The sequence below is a fragment of the Helianthus annuus genome, chromosome 16 (assembly GCF_002127325.2).
Source record: "Helianthus annuus cultivar XRQ/B chromosome 16, HanXRQr2.0-SUNRISE, whole genome shotgun sequence".
Taxonomy (NCBI): Eukaryota; Viridiplantae; Streptophyta; class Magnoliopsida; order Asterales; family Asteraceae; genus Helianthus; species Helianthus annuus.
In genome coordinates, this window is record NC_035448.2 from 69,286,577 (window position 1) to 69,307,761 (window position 21,185).

Below are 21,185 nucleotides of genomic sequence, written 5' to 3' on the forward strand. Positions count from 1 at the left end.
AGTGTTGTTTGTGAAAAAGAAAGATGGATCGATGAGAATGTGTATCGATTATAGGGAATTGAATAAGGTTACAATCAAGAATCGATACCCACTACCTAGGATTGATGATCTTTTTGATCAATTGCAAGGAGCTAGGTATTTCTCTAAGATAGACTTAAGATCGGGATATCACCAGCTGAAAGTACAAGAGGAGGACATACCTAAAATTGCTTTCAGAACTAGGTATGGTCATTATGAGTTTACAGTCATGCCCTTCGGATTAACAAATGCTCCAGCCGCATTTATGGACATGATGAATAGGATCTGTAAACCATACTTGGATAAATTTGTAATCGTGTTCATTGACGATATACTCATTTATTCCAAAAATCGGGAAGAACATTGTAAGCACCTACATGCACTCTTAACCTTGTTAAGAAAGGAAAAGCTTTATGCCAAATTCTCGAAGTGTGAATTCTGGCTGCAGGAAGTACAATTTTTAGGTCATATGGTGAATCACGAAGGAATTCAAGTAGATCCTGCTAAAATAGAAGCAGTCACCAATTGGAAGGTTCCACGAACGGCTATGGAAGTTAGAAGTTTTCTAGGATTAGCTGGATATTATAGACGATTTATTAAAGACTTCTCTAAGATAGCTGTACCTTTGACTAAGCTAACCTGTAAGGCAGTTAAGTTCGAATGGGGAACTAGACAAGAGGAAGCTTTTAGGATTCTAAAGCACAAATTGACGAACGCTCCAATATTAGCTTTACCCGAAGGAACCGAAGATTTTGAAGTATACTGTGATGCTTCAAAATTAGGATACGGGTGTGTATTGATGCAACGCAAAAAGGTAATTGCATATGCCTCTAGGCAATTGAAAAAGCATGAGGAAAGTTATACAACTCATGACCTAGAGTTAGGAGCCATAATTTTTGCCCTTAAAATTTGGAGACATTATCTGTACGGAAGTAAGTTTACTATCTATACAGATCATAAAAGTTTAAGGTATATATTTGGGCAAAAAGAGCTAAACATGAGGCAAAGAAGGTGGATGGAAATCCTAAGTGATTACGACTTTGATATTCAATATCACGAAGGAAAGGCAAACGTAGTAGCGGATGCCTTAAGTCGTAAGTATCATGAAAAGCAAAAACGAGTCCGTGCTCTTAGGTTAAATCTACAATTAGATTTAATGGAACAATTGAAGAAAGTTCAAGGAACGGCAATCAAGGACGATGCCGAAGGAATGAAAGGTTACCTAAAGGAACTAGAACAAGGAAAGGATGGAATATGGAGATTCCACAAGAAACGAATTTGGGTACCTAAACAAGGAGAATTAAGAAATAAAATTTTAGAAGAAGCACATAAATCTAGGTATACTGTACATCCAGGAAACAATAAGATGTACCAAGATTTAAGAAATAATTTCTGGTGGGTAGGAATGAAAAAGGACATAGCTGAATATGTAACCAAGTGTCTTACTTGTTCACAAGTTAAGACAGAACACCAGAAACCTTCAGGACTACTACAACAGTTAGAAATGCCTGTATGGAAATGGGAACTCATAACAATGGACTTTGTTACTAAGTTACCCAAAACCAGAAAAGGTAATGATGCTATTTGGGTAATTGTGGATCGATTAACCAAATCAGCTCATTTTCTACAAATGAAGGAAACCTTTAGCATGGAAGGTTAGCCAAGTTGTATGTAGATGAAGTAGTATCCTTACATGGAGTCCCACTCTCCATTGTATCGGATAGAGATAGTCGTTTCACTTCCCGTTTCTGGACAAGTTTCCAGGAGGCAATGGGAACTCGACTTAATTTAAGTACTGCATATCATCCTCAAACGGACGGACAAAGTGAAAGGACGATACAAACAATGGAAGACATGCTCCGAGCATGTGTAATTGACTTTGGTGGTAATTGGGATAGACATTTGCCATTAATTGAATTCTCCTATAACAATAGTTATCATTCGAGCATCGAAGCTGCTCCATTTGAAGCACTGTATGGACGCAAGTGCAGAACTCCCGTATGTTGGGCAGAAATAGGAGAAAGTCAATTATCAGGTCCAGAGATTGTGCAAGAAACCACTGACAAAATAACACAAATACAAATCAAGGAAAGATTAAAGATAGCCAGAGATCGCCAGAAAAGCTATGCGGACAATCGCAGCAAGCCGTTAGAATTTCAAGTCGGAGACAAAGTACTTTTGAAAGTATCTCCTTGGAAAGGAGTAGTACGATTTGGTAAGAAAGGAAAACTGAGTCCCAGATATGTTGGACCATTCCCCGTGATCCAACGAACAGGACCAGTAGCTTATCGTTTACAACTACCAGAAGAATTAGCTGGAGTACCTGATGTGTTTCATGTATCCAATCTCAAGAAATGTCTATCAGACGAATCCCTGGTAGTACCTCTTCAAGATATAGAGGTAAATGAAAAGCTGAAATTCGTAGAGAAACCCCTACAAATAGAAGACCGGAAGATTAAGTTTCTCAAACACAAACGACTAGTGCTAGTGAAAGTCAAATGGGAATCCAGGAGAGGACCAGAGTACACTTGGGAACTGGAATCAGAGATGAAGCGAAAGTACCCTCATCTATTTCAGTAAATCTCGAGGACGAGATTTTTCGTAAGGTTGGGAGGATGTAACAACTGTCACTAAAATCAATAATTAGGACGATAATTAGTCAATAAGGAAACCCTAATTGAGACACCCAAGTAATTCTGCATTAGCCCTAAAATTTTCAGAACAATCGGAAACAGGATCAGGGCCCCTAAAACTCAAGGGGGGCAAACCCTAGTTTAATAGTTATCTAAAATAAACGTTGCTAGCCTCTGATTTGCCAAAATTTTGAATCACCCAAGCTATACCCGAGCCTAGGCAGCCTATGAATTAGACTGCTTAGCTTACGGACCGCAAAGGAAACGGCTTACGGTCCGTAAGGGAGTCCCAAAAAATCAGTATAAATAGCCGACCTTGGCACTTGAAATCTGTTGTGAAAACGACGTAAAGTTACTGTCTGTACGTCGAGTTAAGGCCGTAATATCACAATTAAACACACACGATCACGAGGTGTTGCCGCAATCAGGGTAATAACTCGATCGCTATTACGATTCAACGTCCGATCGATTATAACTATCCAATGATTGTCCGAGTGTTGCTCAAATTGAGCTTGTACTTTGATTTTTCGTCGTGATTTCGACTTGAATATTTGAGTGATGTTCGAATTCGGACTATGCTCTGTTATTCGTTGTGAATCCGATTGAATTATTAAGTATCGCACTTGTTAATCGATGTGAGGGTTTAATCTCGTGAATTGACGTAACTGCTGAATTAGTTACTAACCCGTTTGTGTGTGTGAATTGTTAATTAAATTAGGTTAATCACAGGCAAATCAGTAAGGCTTAAACTCTGCTCGTAAAATCTGCAATGTGAGTCATTCTCTTTCTATCAACTGTTTTACAAAACTCCAAATTATTTTCAAAGTTATAATTACAGGGATTAAGTCTTTGTAATCACCAAGTTACAGCCGGTATGTGGGGTTTTGTATACATTACTTGATAATCTTCAACATTGGGGCAGCCAATGGGTGATATGAACATAATCACAGACACCACTGGACAAGTGGGCCAGTGGGTCGAGTGATAAAGTACCGTGGGTAGTTGGTTTGATAATCAGAAACATTGTAATCGCTCTTAATACTGTGAATTATAACTAATGTGTCGTTTTAGTAAAATGAATGATTCACTCAGTATTTCCCCGCTGACAAAACCTTTTTCAAACATGTTTCAGGTGATATGATGTGAGCAAAGAAAGAGAAGTGCCGTGAAGCACTCCCAGCTTAGAAAAGTGGCTCATTGTAAATAAATAAAAGAAACATGTTTTGAAAATAAAGATTTCCCGGAGAAATCACATTATTGTAAATTATGGGATTTTATCCCTCAGTTATAAAACGGGCAGTTTGAATTATTGAAAGATCCTGTTTTTAAAAAAGACTTCCGCTGTCACCTAAAATTTAAATACCGTAGGATTTCTGTCCCGCGGCTCCTGAAACGGGTCAAACCGGGTCGGGGGCCGTGACATTTGGCGGGTTCTCATTATTGTTGCTTGAAGATGTATCATCTCCCGAATTTCCAGCAAAAGCATACATGTCGCTAAACGGGTTCATGAAAATGTCATCCATCTTGAACGTACCTGAAAAATCAGCAAACACTTAGAAAAAATTTCGAAATTTCGAAAAATGGTGATTTCGAGCAAAATCAGCAATTTCGAGCGAAATCAAGTGATATGCTTGGAGCGAAATCAGATATAATCTGATTACGAGCAAAATCAAAACAATATAGTTCCAGCGAAATCAGAAAATCTCTGATTTGGAGCGAAATCAATGCTACGTTTCGAGCGAAATTGGACTTTTACTAATTTCGAGCGAAATTAGATGGTGTCTTCACGAGCGAAATTAGAACTTTATGTCTTTATGAGCGAAATCAAGTATTTCGCTCCAAGTGACCAGATGAATTTCGAGCGAAATCAAAATATTACGAGCGAAACCTTCGATGTTCTTTAGGAGCGAAATCAGGTGTTTAGGTTGTTTTTACCATTTTTAATCCGAATTTTAACCTGATTCTTTCTAGGGTTTGTTATTTCTATGTTTTACACAATATACTCGAAATTCAGGCCATTTCAACCGTAGGAACTAGTTCAAATCAGAAAAGTATGAGAAGAAGTAAGTAGAAGTAAGAGAATCTGGTAGAATCAAGCTGTAGTAGTATGAACTCCTCGTCCTGAGCTCTGATACCACTTGTTGGACCGTTGTCGTGACCCTAAACAGTCAGTATAAGGCAGTTCATCTTCAAATACAAAGGCGGAATCAATGTAAATGAAGTCACACAACTTTCCTCTTAATTTCCTCTTTATAAACACTTTCTGAGTCGTTTTACAACAGTTCTGACAAAAATCCGGCAGCACCTTGACTCAGATTTCGCTCCAACAGTTACTGAATGAGATCACAACACTGGTATTTATAGTTGGACTGATTTCGCTCCAAACTATAGGAGCGAAACCCCCATGATCTCATGAGCGAAATTACCTAGTTACCTAGGAGCGAAATTAACTATAATGTGCACTTAGGAGCGGAATTACATGACTATTTGATTTCGCTTCTAATGACTCAAATGTCATTAGGAGCGAAATTAACCTCTAAAACTACAAATCCTGTTTTCCGACTCTGTACAACCTATCTAGACCTAAAACTCGATACAGACGTAGATAACAGACATTCAGTGCACCAACAGAGTTATTCCCAACATGTGGGTTTATATTTTAGCATTTGCATCTGTCAGGTGTATGCCTACATCCCCGTGCATAGGTCGTGGCCATTTTCAAATGAAATGAGCCGAGGATATCCATGACACGGTCGAATTAACCAAACTCAATTTAATCATTAATTGGACACCACATAGACATGGTGCTGAAAAGTTGGTTAATTTAAGTGGCAACCAAAAATAGGTCTTTGTCATCAGATCTTTTACAGTTCAATTACCCTATTTACTAGTGTGAGTCAACCTACTCTATGTAACCCAACGAGCTACAAAGTTTTGTCATCAACCGAGCAAGTTGTAAAGTAAGAACTCAAAACACATAAAAATAGTTCAAAGAAACCAACACATCAAATTGTTTAACAACGTTGTCAATGTCAAAATCAAATCCAATAATGAATAAAACTAAGAAAAGTAATAAACCCTACAAACCGTTCACTTGGAACGCCACCTAGCCAATCATCTCTTAAACCATGTACAGCCGCCCGAAGGCGGCTGCCTTCTCCGTGCGTGCCCACTCTTCAGCCGTCAAAGTGTTGAATGATATATCCCCTTCTCAAAAAACAAAATTCTCTCTTATGAATATGGCGGCCAATGAATGTATGCGTGTCCATTATTCTTTCACGTGGATTCCTTTTGTTCCACAAGGGTGTCAAAAGTCAGCCCAATAAAAATCCTCTAAGAGTCCAAGATATCGGCCCACTCCCTCCTTGCATGTGATAATGAGCCGAGGATATCAGGACAAGGTCGAATTAACCCCCAATGTTTATGGTATTAAACAAGACAGATTAAAACGGGTTATTTAAATTAATTAATCACAATCCTATTAAATGATTTCATACCCGACCAAGTGGTATTATTATAATACCATATCCCAAGCTCGTATAAGGGAAAAATAAGTTAAAAGTATTTACCTGAGCTAATGTGAAAGGTAACTCAGCCGTATAATCCTAAAGCTTTATGATGATACCTTCTACTGGATGCTACTTAATCTGTATAGAAGGTTTAATAACCTATTAGGATGCTAACGGATCTTTAGTTAAGTCAAAGACTTAGACCGCTAGCTGGAAAGAAACTTTACGGTTCTAAACGCTAGATTAGGCGGAGACCGAAATAGAATGTAGTTTAGACCCGACAAGATTGGATACTTGTATAATATAGGTAAGCTAAACACATTCTGGAATTTGAGGATTTAATGATAAGGTTTAACCCGTTTCGGTTATTTTACGTAAACTAGTCACATAAACCGATCCGAACGCATAAACACGTAACGGGTAACCAAATGAATTATATACAGGTCTCAAATGTTATTATGCTTAAAATATGTTAATACATCAGTAGGATGTTAACATATATGCCCAAAAAGTAATTAAAACCAATTTAAGTCCCGTAAGAGCATTTTGGTCATTTTAATGATTATAAAAGAGATTTTATAACAAACTGAAGTTCTGGTCTTTGGTAATCAATAAAAATATTTATTTTATCTCATTACATTAGTAAGATACTACATATATGTAAGGTTTACCATTTATGGCCAAACTATGCCCCGAAAGGGCATTTTGGTCATTTCACATATGCTTTTAAGGACATTTTTGGAAATTTGAGTTCATAACTTATACCTACTGTAATAATATTTAAATTTGTATAAAAATTCAGTAGGTAACAAGTCTTAGGTGTTAAATATGGTTTTAAACCATACTATGCACCTAATTAGTGTAAAACTCGCTAATTGACGATAATCAAGATGTTTATGTAAATCTGAGATTTTGATCTGTTTTAAATGCTCAAAATAATTTATTTAATGTATGAAATCAGTAGGAAAAGGTTTGGCATTCAAATCATTTGTTAATCTCATTTTATGCATGGAAAGGGTATTGTCGTCATTTACCGAATTACACAAGAACTCTATAATCTAAACAGATTATAATCTGACCAAAAATCTTAAAATTCCTTTAAAATAATATCTTAACAGTAGGTAATGACTTTTGGTTCAAAATCCAAGTTTGAACATGTATTATGCAAGATATCGCAATTTAATTAACAAAAAGCTTCTAATTACGATATCGAGCATAACTTCTATTTGAGACCAAGAACTGATGTCAAATTTTCGGGACAAGCTTATATATCAGTAACAAAGGTTTTTGTCCTCTCACATTTCAAAAAATCTCATTTATATGTCAAAAGGGCATTTACGGCATTTATAAGCATATTAACAAACAAGAGCATATAATTCAACCTACTAAGGACCAAGCAATATAACTCCAGAGGGTTATACTACTGAATAATGTGGTCCTAATGGAAGCTTAAAGCATAGGAGAATTAAGCTTAAACAAGTCAGAACTGAAAGTCAAAGCAAAAGTCAAGCTTTTGCGACTTTCGGTTAAAAACGGACGTTAGACTGATAATTGTCGGGTTAGACCTGATTAAACATGTTCTAATACTAATAACCAAGTCATTAGAATGTTAAAATATAATTTAGAACCTTTGTTGTATTAACTTAAATCATTTTTAAACTTTCTGTCCAGTTTGACTTTTTGACTAACTAGTTTGACACGACAATTAACTAGTCAAACGAAATAATTAGGAGGTGCCCTTTTAAGAGTTAATCACCTACCTTAATATGGTTTCATAACCACTTTCGTTTTGGTCAGTGGCTAGACCATTTATGATTAAACCGAAAGTCAAAGCTTAATTACGATATGTTTGACCTTTCGGTTTTTAAGCTAATTAAAAGGACTAAGCAGGGATTAAAACTCTTACTTAAGGTCCTTGCTATCTTTTCTACACTTGACAATCTTCTCCTAATGCTTGCTAGCTCCAGAGGTGAGTTTTGAATTGTTGTTGCAAATGAATGGGCATAAGAACAAGAACTAAAACTCCTTATATAGCATAATGCCAAGTCCCTAGATGTTTGCATCTGTTTTGGAGGTTCCTCGGATCACCCCAGGTGTCCTAGTGGTAAAATAAATCCGTCCAACAGCCCCTAGTATCGATTGCAACATGTTAAAGTCGGTTCTGCAGCTGAACTTGCATCTGTCCAAACTTTTCTGCGCTGGGGGCTTCTACGCGGGCCGCGTAAGACTCAACAATAGTCTACGCGGGCCGCGATGACTGGTATAACAGGTTAAAACATTTTCAAACTTGGCAGATTCAGTCCCTGGCCATTTAAAACCTTATACAACCTTATTTTTGACATATAAGGCCCTTGTAGTTAGTTTTTAGAGGCTCAGGGATGTATAATCAAACTCTGTTAGGCTCGGTTTCGTTAAATATCACTATAAACGCAAGTTTCATCATATTGACACTTTTCACCTAAAGTCTTGAAAACTTGCTTAACGATCTCGACACCACGTGAAATTTATACCACTTATTCTTGAGAGTATATTTGAATATTTCGAAGCCTCGGGTTCGTAAAAAGGTCACTCAGAGGTAAGAATTAACATGTTGACACGTTTAACCCCTGTAGTTTTATATTCTTCCGATTATTTTCACAAACGGCTTCTTATATTCAATTAATCACTCATTTAAGAATATATTCTCCGTGTATGGTCAATCAGAGGCACAAGTTTGGCATGTTGACACTTTTAGTCCCTTCGCATACATATTTTCACCGTTTGTCAACTTTAGTCCTTCAAACTCAATTTTTCACATATTTAGAGTTTAGGGTACGTGTCTTTACATAATTGGGCACGTTTTTACGTGGTGTTACATCCTCACCCCCTTAAAAGAAATCTCAACCTCGAGATTTACTGGAATAAGTGAGGGTACTTCTGTCGCATAGTGGACTCGACTTCCTACGTATATTCGGGACCTCTACGGGCATCCCATTTGACCTTTACTATAGGCACATGCTTCCTTCGGAGCTTTTTAACCTGACAATCATCGATCGATATAGGTCTTTCAACGAACCTCAAGCTTTCATCAATATGTACGTCTTTATGAGACATAGCTAGCGATTCATCAGCTAGACATTTCTTGAGATTACAAATGTGGAACACATTATGAATTCCACTGAGCTCCTCAGGCATGTATAGCTTATAAGCTACACTGCCGACACATTCAATAATCTCGAATGGTCCAATATACCTAGGGCTTAGCTTGCCCTTCTTACCAAAACGCATCGCACCTTTCCAGGGTGATACTTTTAGTAAGACTTTATCGCCAACCTCAAACTTTAGAGGTTTTCGCCTCTTATCAGCATAACTTTTCTGCCTATCTCTGGCAGCTTTCAGGCGATCACGAATCTGGACAATCTTATTCGTCGTTTCAAAGACTATATCAGGTCCTGACAACTGAGCTTCTCCTACTTCCGCCCAACAAACAGGTGTTCTACATTTCCTTCCATACAATGCCTCAAAAGGCGCAGCCTGAATGCTAGTATGGTAGCTATTGTTATAGGAGAACTCGATCAAGGGTAGGTGGTCATCCCAACTACATCCCAAATCAATAACACATGCTCGAAGCTTGTCTTCCAAAGTTTGAATTGTACGCTCACTTTGCCCATTTGTCTGAGGATGGTAAGCAGTACTAAAATTTAAACGAGTGCCCAAAGATTGTTGGAAACTTTTCCAAAAGTGAGAGGTGTATCTAGTATCTCTATCGGATATAATAGACAGTGGCACTCTGTGGAGAGATACAATTTTATCCACGTATAATTGAGCTATCTTGTCGGAGCTATGAGTCTCCTTGATGGGTAAGAAATGTGCTGACTTAGTCAGTCTGTCAACTATGACCCACATAGTATCATTTCCGTGCCTTGTTTTAGGTAACTTGGTTATAAAATCCATGGTTACCATCTCCCACTTCCATGTGGGAAGTTCTGGCTGTTGTAGCAGACCTGATGGCTTTTGATGTTCAGCCTTAATCTGAGCACAAGTCAGTCACTTAGCTACATGTGTGGCAATAGATTTCTTCAAACCTATCCACCAATAATTAGCTTTCAAATCCTGATACATGACTTCCAGGGTGAACTGAGTATTTGGAGTTGTGAGCTTCCTGGAGGATTATATCACGAAGCCCTCCATGAATAGGAACCCAAATTCTTCCATTCAGTCTAAGGATTCCATCCTTGCCAGGTGCTAACAGTTCAGCAGTTACACCTAACTTTTCACTTGGAAGGTTAGCTTCCAAAATAGCTTTTTTGTGCAGCTAATAGCCTTTCATTCAGGCTATTCTTCAGTTCAATGCTCTTGGCATTGATTCTAATAGGTTTAACTCTTTCCTTTCGGCTTAGAGCATCGGCGACCACATTCGCTTTACCTGGATGGTAACGAATTTCGCAATCATAGTCATTTAAAGTTTCCATCCAGCGGCGCTGTCTCATATTGAGATCCTTTTGATTGAATAAGTGTTGGAGACTTTTGTGATCGGAATAGATCGCACATTTAGTTCCATACAAATAATGTCTCCACAACTTTAGTGCGAATACAACGGTACCCAACTACAAATCGTGGGTGGTGTAATTCTTTTCATGCACTTTCAGTTGTCGTGATGCATAGGTAATCACCTTGCCTCGCTGCATAAGTACACAACCAATACCGGTGTGTGAAGCATCACAATATACAACAAACTCGTCAACTCCTTTGGGTAAAGATAATACCGAAGCATTGCTCAACTTTTGCTTAAGAATCTCAATGGATTCTTGTTGTTTTGGAGCCCAATCAAATTTCACATTTTTACGGGTCAAAGAAGTTAATGGTGCAGCTATCCTCGAGAAGTTCTCAATGAATCTTCTATAATATCCAGCTAAACCTAGAAAGTTGTGAATTTCTGTTGGTGTCTTTGGTGCTTCCCAGTTCATAATGGCTTCTATCTTGGCGGGATCTACTTGGATGCCACGCTCACTAACAACATGTCCAAGGAATTAGACTTCGCGAAGCCAGAACTCGCACTTGGAGAATTTAGCATATAGCTTCTCCTGTCGAATTAATCCTAAGATACATCGAAGGTGCTTCTCGTGTTCAACTTGGCTACGAGAATAGATAAGTATGTCATCTATGAAGACGATGATGAACTTATCTAAGTATGGTTTGCAGACTTTATTCGTGAGGTCCATGAATGCTGCAGGTGCATTAGTGAGCCCGAAAGGCATCACTAAAAACTCGTAATGTCCATAACTCGTTCTGAATGCTGTCTTAGGTACATCTTCGGTTCTAACCTTGAGTTGATGATACCCAGATCTTAAATCAATATTCGAGAAATAGCTTGCCCCTTGGAGTTGGTCGAATAAATCATCGATCCTGGGCAAAGGATAACGATTCTTGATCGTTACCTTATTTAATTCACGATAATCAATGCATAAGGGCATTGATCCATCCTTCTTCACAAACAATATTGGAGCTCCCCAAGGCGAAGAGCTGGGTTGTATGAAACCTTTTTCCAGTAAGTCATCCAATTGAGTCCTGAGTTCTTTCATTTCAGTAGGCGCTAGACGATAAGGAGCTCGTGCAATAGGTGAAGACCCTGGTAGAATGTCTATCCTGAACTCTACTTGCCTCTCAAGAGGTAATCCAGGTAACTCGTTAGGAAAGACATCAAGATACTCAGAAATGATTGGAATATCTTCGAACTTAGGCTTCGGGTCATTCACAGTCACTTGTGCCATGTAGATGACACATCCGCTCTTCAGACACTGCGATACCTTGAGAATAGACACATTGTTGGGCAAACCATATTGTGTATATCCTTATAAATAGTGACGGATTCACCAGAAGGGGTTTTTATAATAACTAGCTTTTTATCACAGGCAATTTGGGCTTGGTTATGTGACAATTCAATCCATGCCTAAAACTATATCAAACCCAGCCAATTTCATTGGCAAGAGGGATAGCGGGATAGAATGATTCTTAATGGATATAAAGCATCCATCAAGAAGGGTTGAAGCTGTTTCTAAGGTACCATCAGCAAGCTCTACCTCATATTTTATGTCTAGAGTCTTAATAGGCAATTTCAGTAACTTACAAAACTTATGGTCTACAAAAGACATATCAGCACCGGAATCAAATAAAACTCTAGCATAGTTATTATTAATGAGGAAGGTACCTGTTATGACATTCTCGTCATTCACCGCTTCCCTATCATTTATCTGAAAAACTCTCGCATCCGTTTTCTTCGCCTCCTCGGGCTTCTTAGCATTCTTGGGGAAATTGGTCTTGATGTGCCCCTTTTCATTGCAACCGTAACAGGTTGCATCCTTAATGTTTCGGCACTCTACAGACTTGTGCCCTTTCTTCTTGCAAATCCCACATGGTTTGGCTTGTGGGTCTTGGTTGCACTTTCCAAAGTGCCTTTTGTGGCAAGTCTTGCACCTGGGCTTGTCATTTGACTGCCCTTTCTTGGAACCAGAGTTCCCTTTGCCCTTCTTGTTCAGTTGAGGAGACTTGTCTTCCCCCCTCTTCCTCTTCCCATCATCGATAGCTTTCTTTGCCCTACTCCTCACAACATCAAGAGTAAGGGACAAAGATAGATCCACAGCGGATCTATAGGTAGCAGGCTTAGAAGCCTTGACATTTCCTTTCACTTCAGGGGCTAGACCACCGATGAAACGCGCAATGCGTTTGGGTTCAGGAATGACCAAGTATGGTACAAGCCTCGACATCGAGTTGAAACTGGTCACATAGGACCTACAATCCAAGTCCTTCATCACCAAGATGAGGAAGTCAGTTTCAATCCTCTCAACTTCATGCTGAGGACAATATGTGTCCTTCACCAGATCAACAAAGTTGTTCCATGAAAGGTTGTACAAAGGAACCTTCCTAGTGGATTGCAACAATGCTTTCCACCAAGTGAGGGCATACCCTTGAATGATTGAGACACAAACTTCATTATGTCGTCCTTAGCACATCCGTTGATGTCTATCACAATCTCCATTTCATCTAACCATTTCATCTAATCGATTGCTCCCTTTTCTCCTATGAAATCCCTCGGTTTTCAGGAGACGAAGTATTTATAGGTACAACCCTTGGTGTACCGGGGAGTCTGTTCGAGGACAACCTGCCTCTGTGGTTCACTTCTCTGATTAGACGAGTGTTGAGACTCGTCCTTCTTCAGTGTATGCGAATGAGATAAGGACTTTGAATGAGTTTTAGACCGAACAATACTCGGTTCCTTGAACTTATTATCAACAGCCTGAGCAACCGCTGCGGTTATCATCGCTTGCAATTCAGCACCAGTGATATTAATCCTGGTATTGTTGTTTTCTTCCACGGGATAATTGTTTGCTTTGTCAGAGCCAGCCATGATTCATGTACTATATCAAACAAGAATGATATATTTAAATTATATAATGAATCATCGCATTGATGATCAGATGGTCATGGTATTATTAAACCATATAGACCATTTTAAATAAAATCAATTTAATCATGATTAGCCTAGGCTACAATAGAACCATTATAAGCAATTAATAGGATATAATCCTTTATATTTATTAGACAGGGGATATAAATCACAACTGTCAATGTCATGGAAGTCATTTTCATGTAGCACAAGGCTCGTCTCGAAGGACATTTAGATGGCACAAAAGGCCTTGTCACAAGGACGATTAAAATATAACCAATGATCTCTTGGATCAGTGATCTTTTAAGGGTTGAACATAGTTCATTGCCTTTTTGACAAGAAGTTTATAGATAAAACTATCATTGTCATTATTACACCTTTGCTTATAAGCATGCATCTCAAATGGATGTTTTGGTGTATACATCATATTAATGTTTATTAGCCATGATTCACATTGATCATAAAGGCTATTAAAGTGACTTGGAAAGATCCAAGTACATTTGGAAGCTTGTGTGGTTTCTCGTACCGCACAGCCAGGAATGTTAACATGTTTTCAGATGTTAACAGGGATTTATTGTCTTAAAAAGGTTGTACCATTATAGCCATTTAATATTTTGGCTAGGTTATACCTCTAAGAACTTCTTTGGCAGATCAATTAAATATTGAAATGATATAGCATGATAATGTAATAAAATACATATTTAAAATCCAAAAAGAAATTCCATTAAACATTAAACTATTACAAAGGTGCCCTAAACGGGTCTTGAAAAGAACATACTGCCCACGCAAGGGCTACAGAAACAGAAATAAGTCCTCGCAGGGACTAGGTACTAAAAATAAAACATCCTCATAGGGACTTGATTGAAAACAAAATAAAAAATAAAATAAACAACTTTCTATTTCTTTTTGCCTTTGATAAGACTTGCAAGGCCCTTGAGAAAGCTGTTGTGGATCTTTTTGGTTTCACCTGCTTTACGCTCAACCCTGTCTAACCTCTGTAGAATCTCCTGAGTTTGCTCTTGTTGGGGAGGAGGAGGTTGCTGACATGGTGGGTATTGATACCCCTGCACCGGATATCTAGTTGGGTAAACTGGAGGGTAAGAAGAAGGATAAAGTGCATTGTACTGTGCTGCCGTAAGATACGGACCTTGGGTTCCATAACCCGCAGAGGCTTGATATCCATAATCCCCAGTGGTTGGATATCCAGATGGGTTATACCCATACGAAATTGGGTAAATCGGTATCGGGTTGTCGAAACCCACTGGCGGTGTCGGTGGTGCATAAGAAACTGGCGGACAATCGTCTTCCGGCACCGCGTGCGAGGGTCCACCCATTTGTGGGTCCTCGGGGATAGGAGGGTAAGAGCTTGAACCTTGAGGGGAACTGAACCGTGGTCCCCCTCGCACGGATATTCGTGCGTTCCTCCTTCGCCTCGGCGGCTCGGGAGGTGGCTGAGGTGGCTGTTGAGGCGGCTCCTCAATAGGAAGAGGTGGAGAAGTGACAGCTTGAAGGTAAGGCTCATTCAAAGGAGGTTGAGCCGGGGAGTTATGATATGAAGGGGTGAATTCCCATTCATACTTTACCCACCTTTCATTAAATGAATCGGGCCCTTGGTACGGCGATCCTTGATATGGAGAACCGCTTGAGATGCTGATAGGGTGGCCCGGTGTTCCGGTTTGCAGTTCAGGGTCCGGGTCGTCATACATCTCCATGTCGTGAGGAAAGTGATCCTCGGGTCCCAAAGGGTTGTAACCTAGAAAGTCGTTGACATAGTCATTGGGGTTGAACTGGGCTGGAGAGTTAGTGGAATCCGAGTGATGAAAAGAATGAGAATGCAAGGAATGATAGGATTGATGGGAATGACGGGAATTATGCGAATGATGTGAATCATGGGAGTGTTGGGAATGTTGGGGCTCGTCTGGAATAGGCGGCCCGAATGATGGATGAAAAGAGGGTGATGAGCTCAACGACACCGAGTGTCTCGCGGGTTTGTAAGAATGACCCCAATGGTCACGGGAATCTAAACTAGAAAATGACGTAGACGGGGTGAGCCTATGGGAAGGTCCTGCATGTGCTGACGGTCCACCTTTCATTGGACCCTTTCCTTTGCCTCGTACTCTTGGCGGCGTTATTGATGATTATACCTGTCAAAACAAGTAAAACAAAATAAAATATAAACAGCAAAAAGGAAAGTTAAGAATACATCCTAGGTCATTGGCCTAGACTCAGAAGTCTAAGGAATGTGCTTATTGTGTCACTGAGATTAAACACAAAAGGTTAGTGTTTAATTCACTCAATGTTGGCTCTGATACCAACCTGTCACACCCTGATATTTCCACATATTACCGGTGGGCCCGGCGGGGAGTATCGTGACGTAGTTGATATCATCATTGTCAATACACACAATATAATAGCATACCGGAAGGCTTGGTAAATAAACTATTACAAACCATAATGTCTGAGTGTCCGAATAAAAGAATATACAGACTTGGTTGTAATAAGATCCATAGGCAGATCATAAATAAAATAAGAGAAACTAAAATAACAGACTTCAGGTATCTAGGGACTTGCAAGATCCTCTTATACGACACCTAATAGCTCCAGCCTATTTACGAGAGGTACCTGTCAATAAGTCTTTAGAAAATACATCAGTTTACACTGGTAAATACAATTAACTGACTCTTTTGAAAACATTTATGAAAATTGATTTAAGTGCACATGGCACAAATCTTTTATAACTTGGGACAATTATTTAAAGATAATCTTGTATACAGATTTACATGTTTGTCATACAATTGGGGCCCGTTAGAAGCCGGTCATGATTAACTGGCTCACCACTTATAGAACCCACAAAGGAGTTATCCCCAACATGTAGGTTTATATTTTAGCATTTGCATCTGTCAGGTGTATGCCTATACCCCGTGCATAGGTCGTGGCCATTTTCAAATGAAATGAGCCGAGGATATCCAGGACACGGTCGAATTAACCCCCAATGTTTATGTTATCAAACAAGACAGATTAAAATGTGTTATGTAAATTTATTAATCACAATCCGATTAAATGATTTCATACCCGACCAAGTGGTATTATTATAATACCATATCCCAAGCCGTATAAAGGAAAATAAGTTAAAAGTATTTACCCGAGCTAATGTGAAAGGTAACTCAGCCGTATAATCCTAAAGCTTTATGATGATACCTTCTACTGGATGCTACTTAATCTGTATAGAAGGTTTAATAAGCTAGTAGGATGCTAACGGGTCTTTAGTTAAGTCAAAGACTTAGACCGGCTAGCTAGAAAGAAACTTTACGTTTCTAAACGCTAGATTAAGCGGAGACCGGAATAGAATGTGATTTAAACCCGACAAGCTTGGATACTTGTATAATATGGGTAAGCTAAACACATTCTGGAATTTGAGGATTTAATGATAAGGTTTAACCCGTTTCGATTATTTTACGTAAACTAGTCACATAAGCCGATCCGAACGCATAAACACGTAACGGGTAACCAAATGAATTATATATAGGTCTCAAATGTTATTATGCTTAAAATATGTTAATACATTAGTAGGATGTTAACATATATGCCCAAAAAGTAATTAAAACCAATTTAAGTCCTGTAAGGGCATTTTGGTCATTTTAATGATTATAAAAGAGATTTTATAACAAACTGAAGTTCTGGTCTTTGGTAATCAATAAAAATATTTATTTTATCTAATTACATCAGTAAGATACTACATATATGTGAGGTTTACCATTTATGGCCAAACTATGCCCCGAAAGGGCATTTTGGTCATTTCACATATGCTTTTAAGGACATTTTTGGAAATCTAAGTTCATAACTTATACCTACTGTAATAATATTTAAATTTGTTTAAAAATTCAGTAGATAACAACTCTTAGGTGTTAAATATGGTTTTAAACCATACTATGCACCTAATTAGTGTAAAACTCGCTAATTGACGATAATCAAGATGTTTATGTAAATCTAAGATTTTGATAAGTTTTAAATGCTAAAAATAATTTATTTAATGTATGAAATCAGTAGGAAAAGGTTTGGCATTCAAATCATTTGTTAATCTCATTTTATGAATGGAAAGGGTATTATCGTCATTTACCGAATTACACAAGAACTCTATAATCTAAACAGATTATAATCTGACAAAAAATCTTAAAATTCCTTAAAAATAATATCTTAATAGTAGGTAATGAGTTTTGGTTCAAAATCCAAGTTTAAACATGTATTATGCAAGATATCGCAATTTAATTAACAAAAAGCTTCTAATTACGATATCGAGCATAACTTCTATGTGAGACCAAGAACTGATGTCAAATTTTCGGGACAATCTTATATATTAGTAGAAAAGGTTTTTGTCCTCTCACATTTCTAAAAATCTCATTTATATGTCAAAAGGGCATTTGCGGCATTTATAAGCATATTAACAAACAAGAGCATATAATTCAAACTACTAAGGACCAAGCAATATAACTCCAGAGGGTTATACTAATGAATAATGTGGTCCTGATGGAAGCCTAAAGCATGGGAGAATTAAGCTTAAACGGGTCAGAACTGAAAGTCAAAGCAAAAGTCAAGCTTTTGCGAATTTCGGTTATAAACTGACCTTAGACTGATAATTGTCGGGTTAGACCTGATTAAACATGTTCTAATACTAATTACCAAGTCATTAGAATGTTAAAATATAATTTAGAACCTTTGTTTTATTAATGGGAAATTGGATTTAAATAATCCCAACTCACTGTTATTGGCCAATAATAATCCCAACTCATTTAATCACCAACAATAATCCGAACTATTCACTTTTGTTTGTAAAATACTCCCAGTTAAAAAAACACTAACTAGGTTAAAAAATTGCTGACATGGCAGGTGACGTGGCATGCCACATCAGCAAATTTGCTGACGTGGCAGTTGATGTGGCATTTTTTATGACGTGGCAGCTGACGTGGCTGTCTACGTGGCATTTTTGATGGCGTGGCAACTGATGTGGCAGGTGACGTGGCATGCCACATCAGCAATTTTTTAACCTAGTTAGTGTTTTTTTAACTGGGAGTATTTTACAAATAAAAGTGAATAGTTCGGATTATTATTGGTGATTAAATGAGTTGGGATTATTATTGGCTAATAACAGTGAGTTGGGATTATTTAAATCCAATTTGCCTTTATTAATTTAAATCATTTTTAAACTTTCTGTCCAGTTTGACTTTTTGACTAACTAGTTTGACCCGACAATTAAGTAGTCAAACGAAATAATTAGGAGGTGCCATTTTAAGGGTTAATCACCTACCTTAATATGGTTTCATAACCACTCTCATTTTGGTCAGTGGCTGGACCATTTATGATTAAACCGAAAGTCAAAGCTTAATTATGATATGTTTGACTTTTCGGTTTTTAAGCTAATTAAAAGGACTAAGCAGGGATTAAAACTCTTACTTAAGGTCCTTGCTATCTTTTCTACACTTGACAATCTTCTCCTAATGCTTGCTAGCTCCAGAGGTGAGTTTTGTATTGTTGTTGCAAATGAATGTGCATAAGAACAAGAACTAAAGCTCCTTATATAGCATAATGCCAAGTCCCTAGATGTTTGCATCTGTTTTGGAGGTTCCTAGGATCACCTCAGGTGTCCTAGTGGTAAAATAAATCCGTCCAACAGCCCCTAGTATCGATTGCAACATGTTAAAGTCGGTTCTGCAGCTGAACTTGCATCTGTCCAAACTTTTCCGCGTTGGGGGCTTCTACGCGGGCCGCGTAAGACTCAGCAAGAGTCTACGCGGGCCGCGATGACTGGTATAACAGGTTAAAACATTTTCAAACTTGACAGATTCAGTCCCTGGCCATCTAAAACCTTATACAACCTTATTTTTGACATATAAGGCCCTTGTAGTTAGTTTGTAGAGGCTCAGGGATGTATAATCAAACTCCGTTAGGCTCGGTTTCGTTAAATATCACTATAAACGCAAGTTTCATCATATTGACACTTTTCACCCAAAGTCTTGAAAACTTGCTTAACGATCTCGAAACCACGTGAAATTTATACCACTTATTCTTGAGAGTATATTTGAATATTTTGAAGCCTCGGGTTCGTTAAAAGGTCACTCAGAGGTAAGAATTAACATGTTGACACGTTTAACCCCTGTAGTTTTATAATCTTCCGATTATTTTCACAAACGGCTTCTTATATTCAATTAATCACTCGTTTAAGAATATATTCTCCGTGTATGGTCAATCAGAGGCACAAGTTTGGCATGTTGACACTTTTAGTCCCTTCGCATACATATTTTCACCGTTTGTCAACTTTAGTCCTTCAAACTCAATTTTTCACATATTTAGAGTTTAGGACACGTGTCTTTACATAATTGGACACGTTTTTACGTGGTGTTACACTCAGGCTCTCTACTCATTCTCTAGTCAAGAACCGGCTTGAAAACGGATTTCCACCGGAGAGATGACCGATTTACGGGTTGAACATGAAACTCCATCAAGAACAGTTAGTCTGATCGAATTGGGTGATTCCTATCCGATCGATTGAACTGGGCCATGATGTGTTTCCGTTGTTTGACACGTCGTCACGCCATCTCCGTTAAAACTCAAACTTTCGAACTTAGAAAACTTTGTGAAATTTTCAAACAACCGGTTGCCCACTCGAGTGGCCATCCGATCGGATGACCATCTGATCGAATGACCATTCGACCAGGTGATCTGACCTTTATGCTAAATCTTGTTCAAAATGATTTGACCAAACTTCAAATTATCTACTTCTCGATCGAATAGCCATTCGTCGAATGGCCATCCGTTCGGATGACCATCCGACCGGATGACTTGGCATCCATACTTTACATTGTTTAAATGCTACAACGAAAACTTTAAAATTTTCAAAACGATTTACAAACACCCACACCTCATTCGAATGGCCATCTGTTCAAATGGTCTTCCGCTCGGATGACCCTCCGTTCGGATGGGTTGTGCACATTCGACCGAATCACCATTCGACTCTCTGTTATGCACCATTCAACGCTTAAGCTTTTGTTCTATGCTCAGGCTAACTCCAACGCGCTCCCTTCAATCCAATCAAGGTTGTGTTTACTTGTTAAACACATACTGTGAGTATACTCGAACCCTTTTTCGCTTAACGCACCTTTGGGTGTTACTTACGTTCTATATCAACACACAACGCACACAATACTCAAACTCTTTTAGAAATGCTAACCGCTCTTGCATGTTATACGTGATTTGATAAATGCTTGTATGTTATGTTTACACAGTGATTGTTTGCCTGACACCTTAGCAACGATAGTACTATAGTTTGGACTCAGCACATGTTTATTCAGGGGTTGTTAAGGGCCTTACTTCACATGTTCACAGTGGTGAAAATGTGTTGCGCATTCTACAACTCGCAGTCATGTCGGTTGTATGCGTCATTGTCGATAGCTTACTTGATTCACATTTCTACGTGTTACATGCTGGTTATGTCTAAACTCTTTTTCTCTATACTATATGCTATGCAAACTTGTGTACTCACCTTTACATTTTATGTATTGACTTTATTTTAACGTATGTGACAGGTTGATAGGGTGCTATGTATGCTGT

The 21,185-nt window shown here is 38.4% G+C and overlaps 1 protein-coding gene across 1 annotated transcript; it reads right to left on the minus strand.

Annotated features, from left to right (window-relative positions):
* Positions 1-14,479: 14,479 nt before the first annotated feature.
* On the minus strand, positions 14,480-15,295 carry LOC110887945 (extensin-like). Its single transcript, XM_022135499.1, has one exon. The coding sequence runs from the start codon at positions 15,293-15,295 to the stop codon at positions 14,480-14,482; it is 816 nt and encodes a 271-aa protein (XP_021991191.1).
* Positions 15,296-21,185: the final 5,890 nt, after the last annotated feature.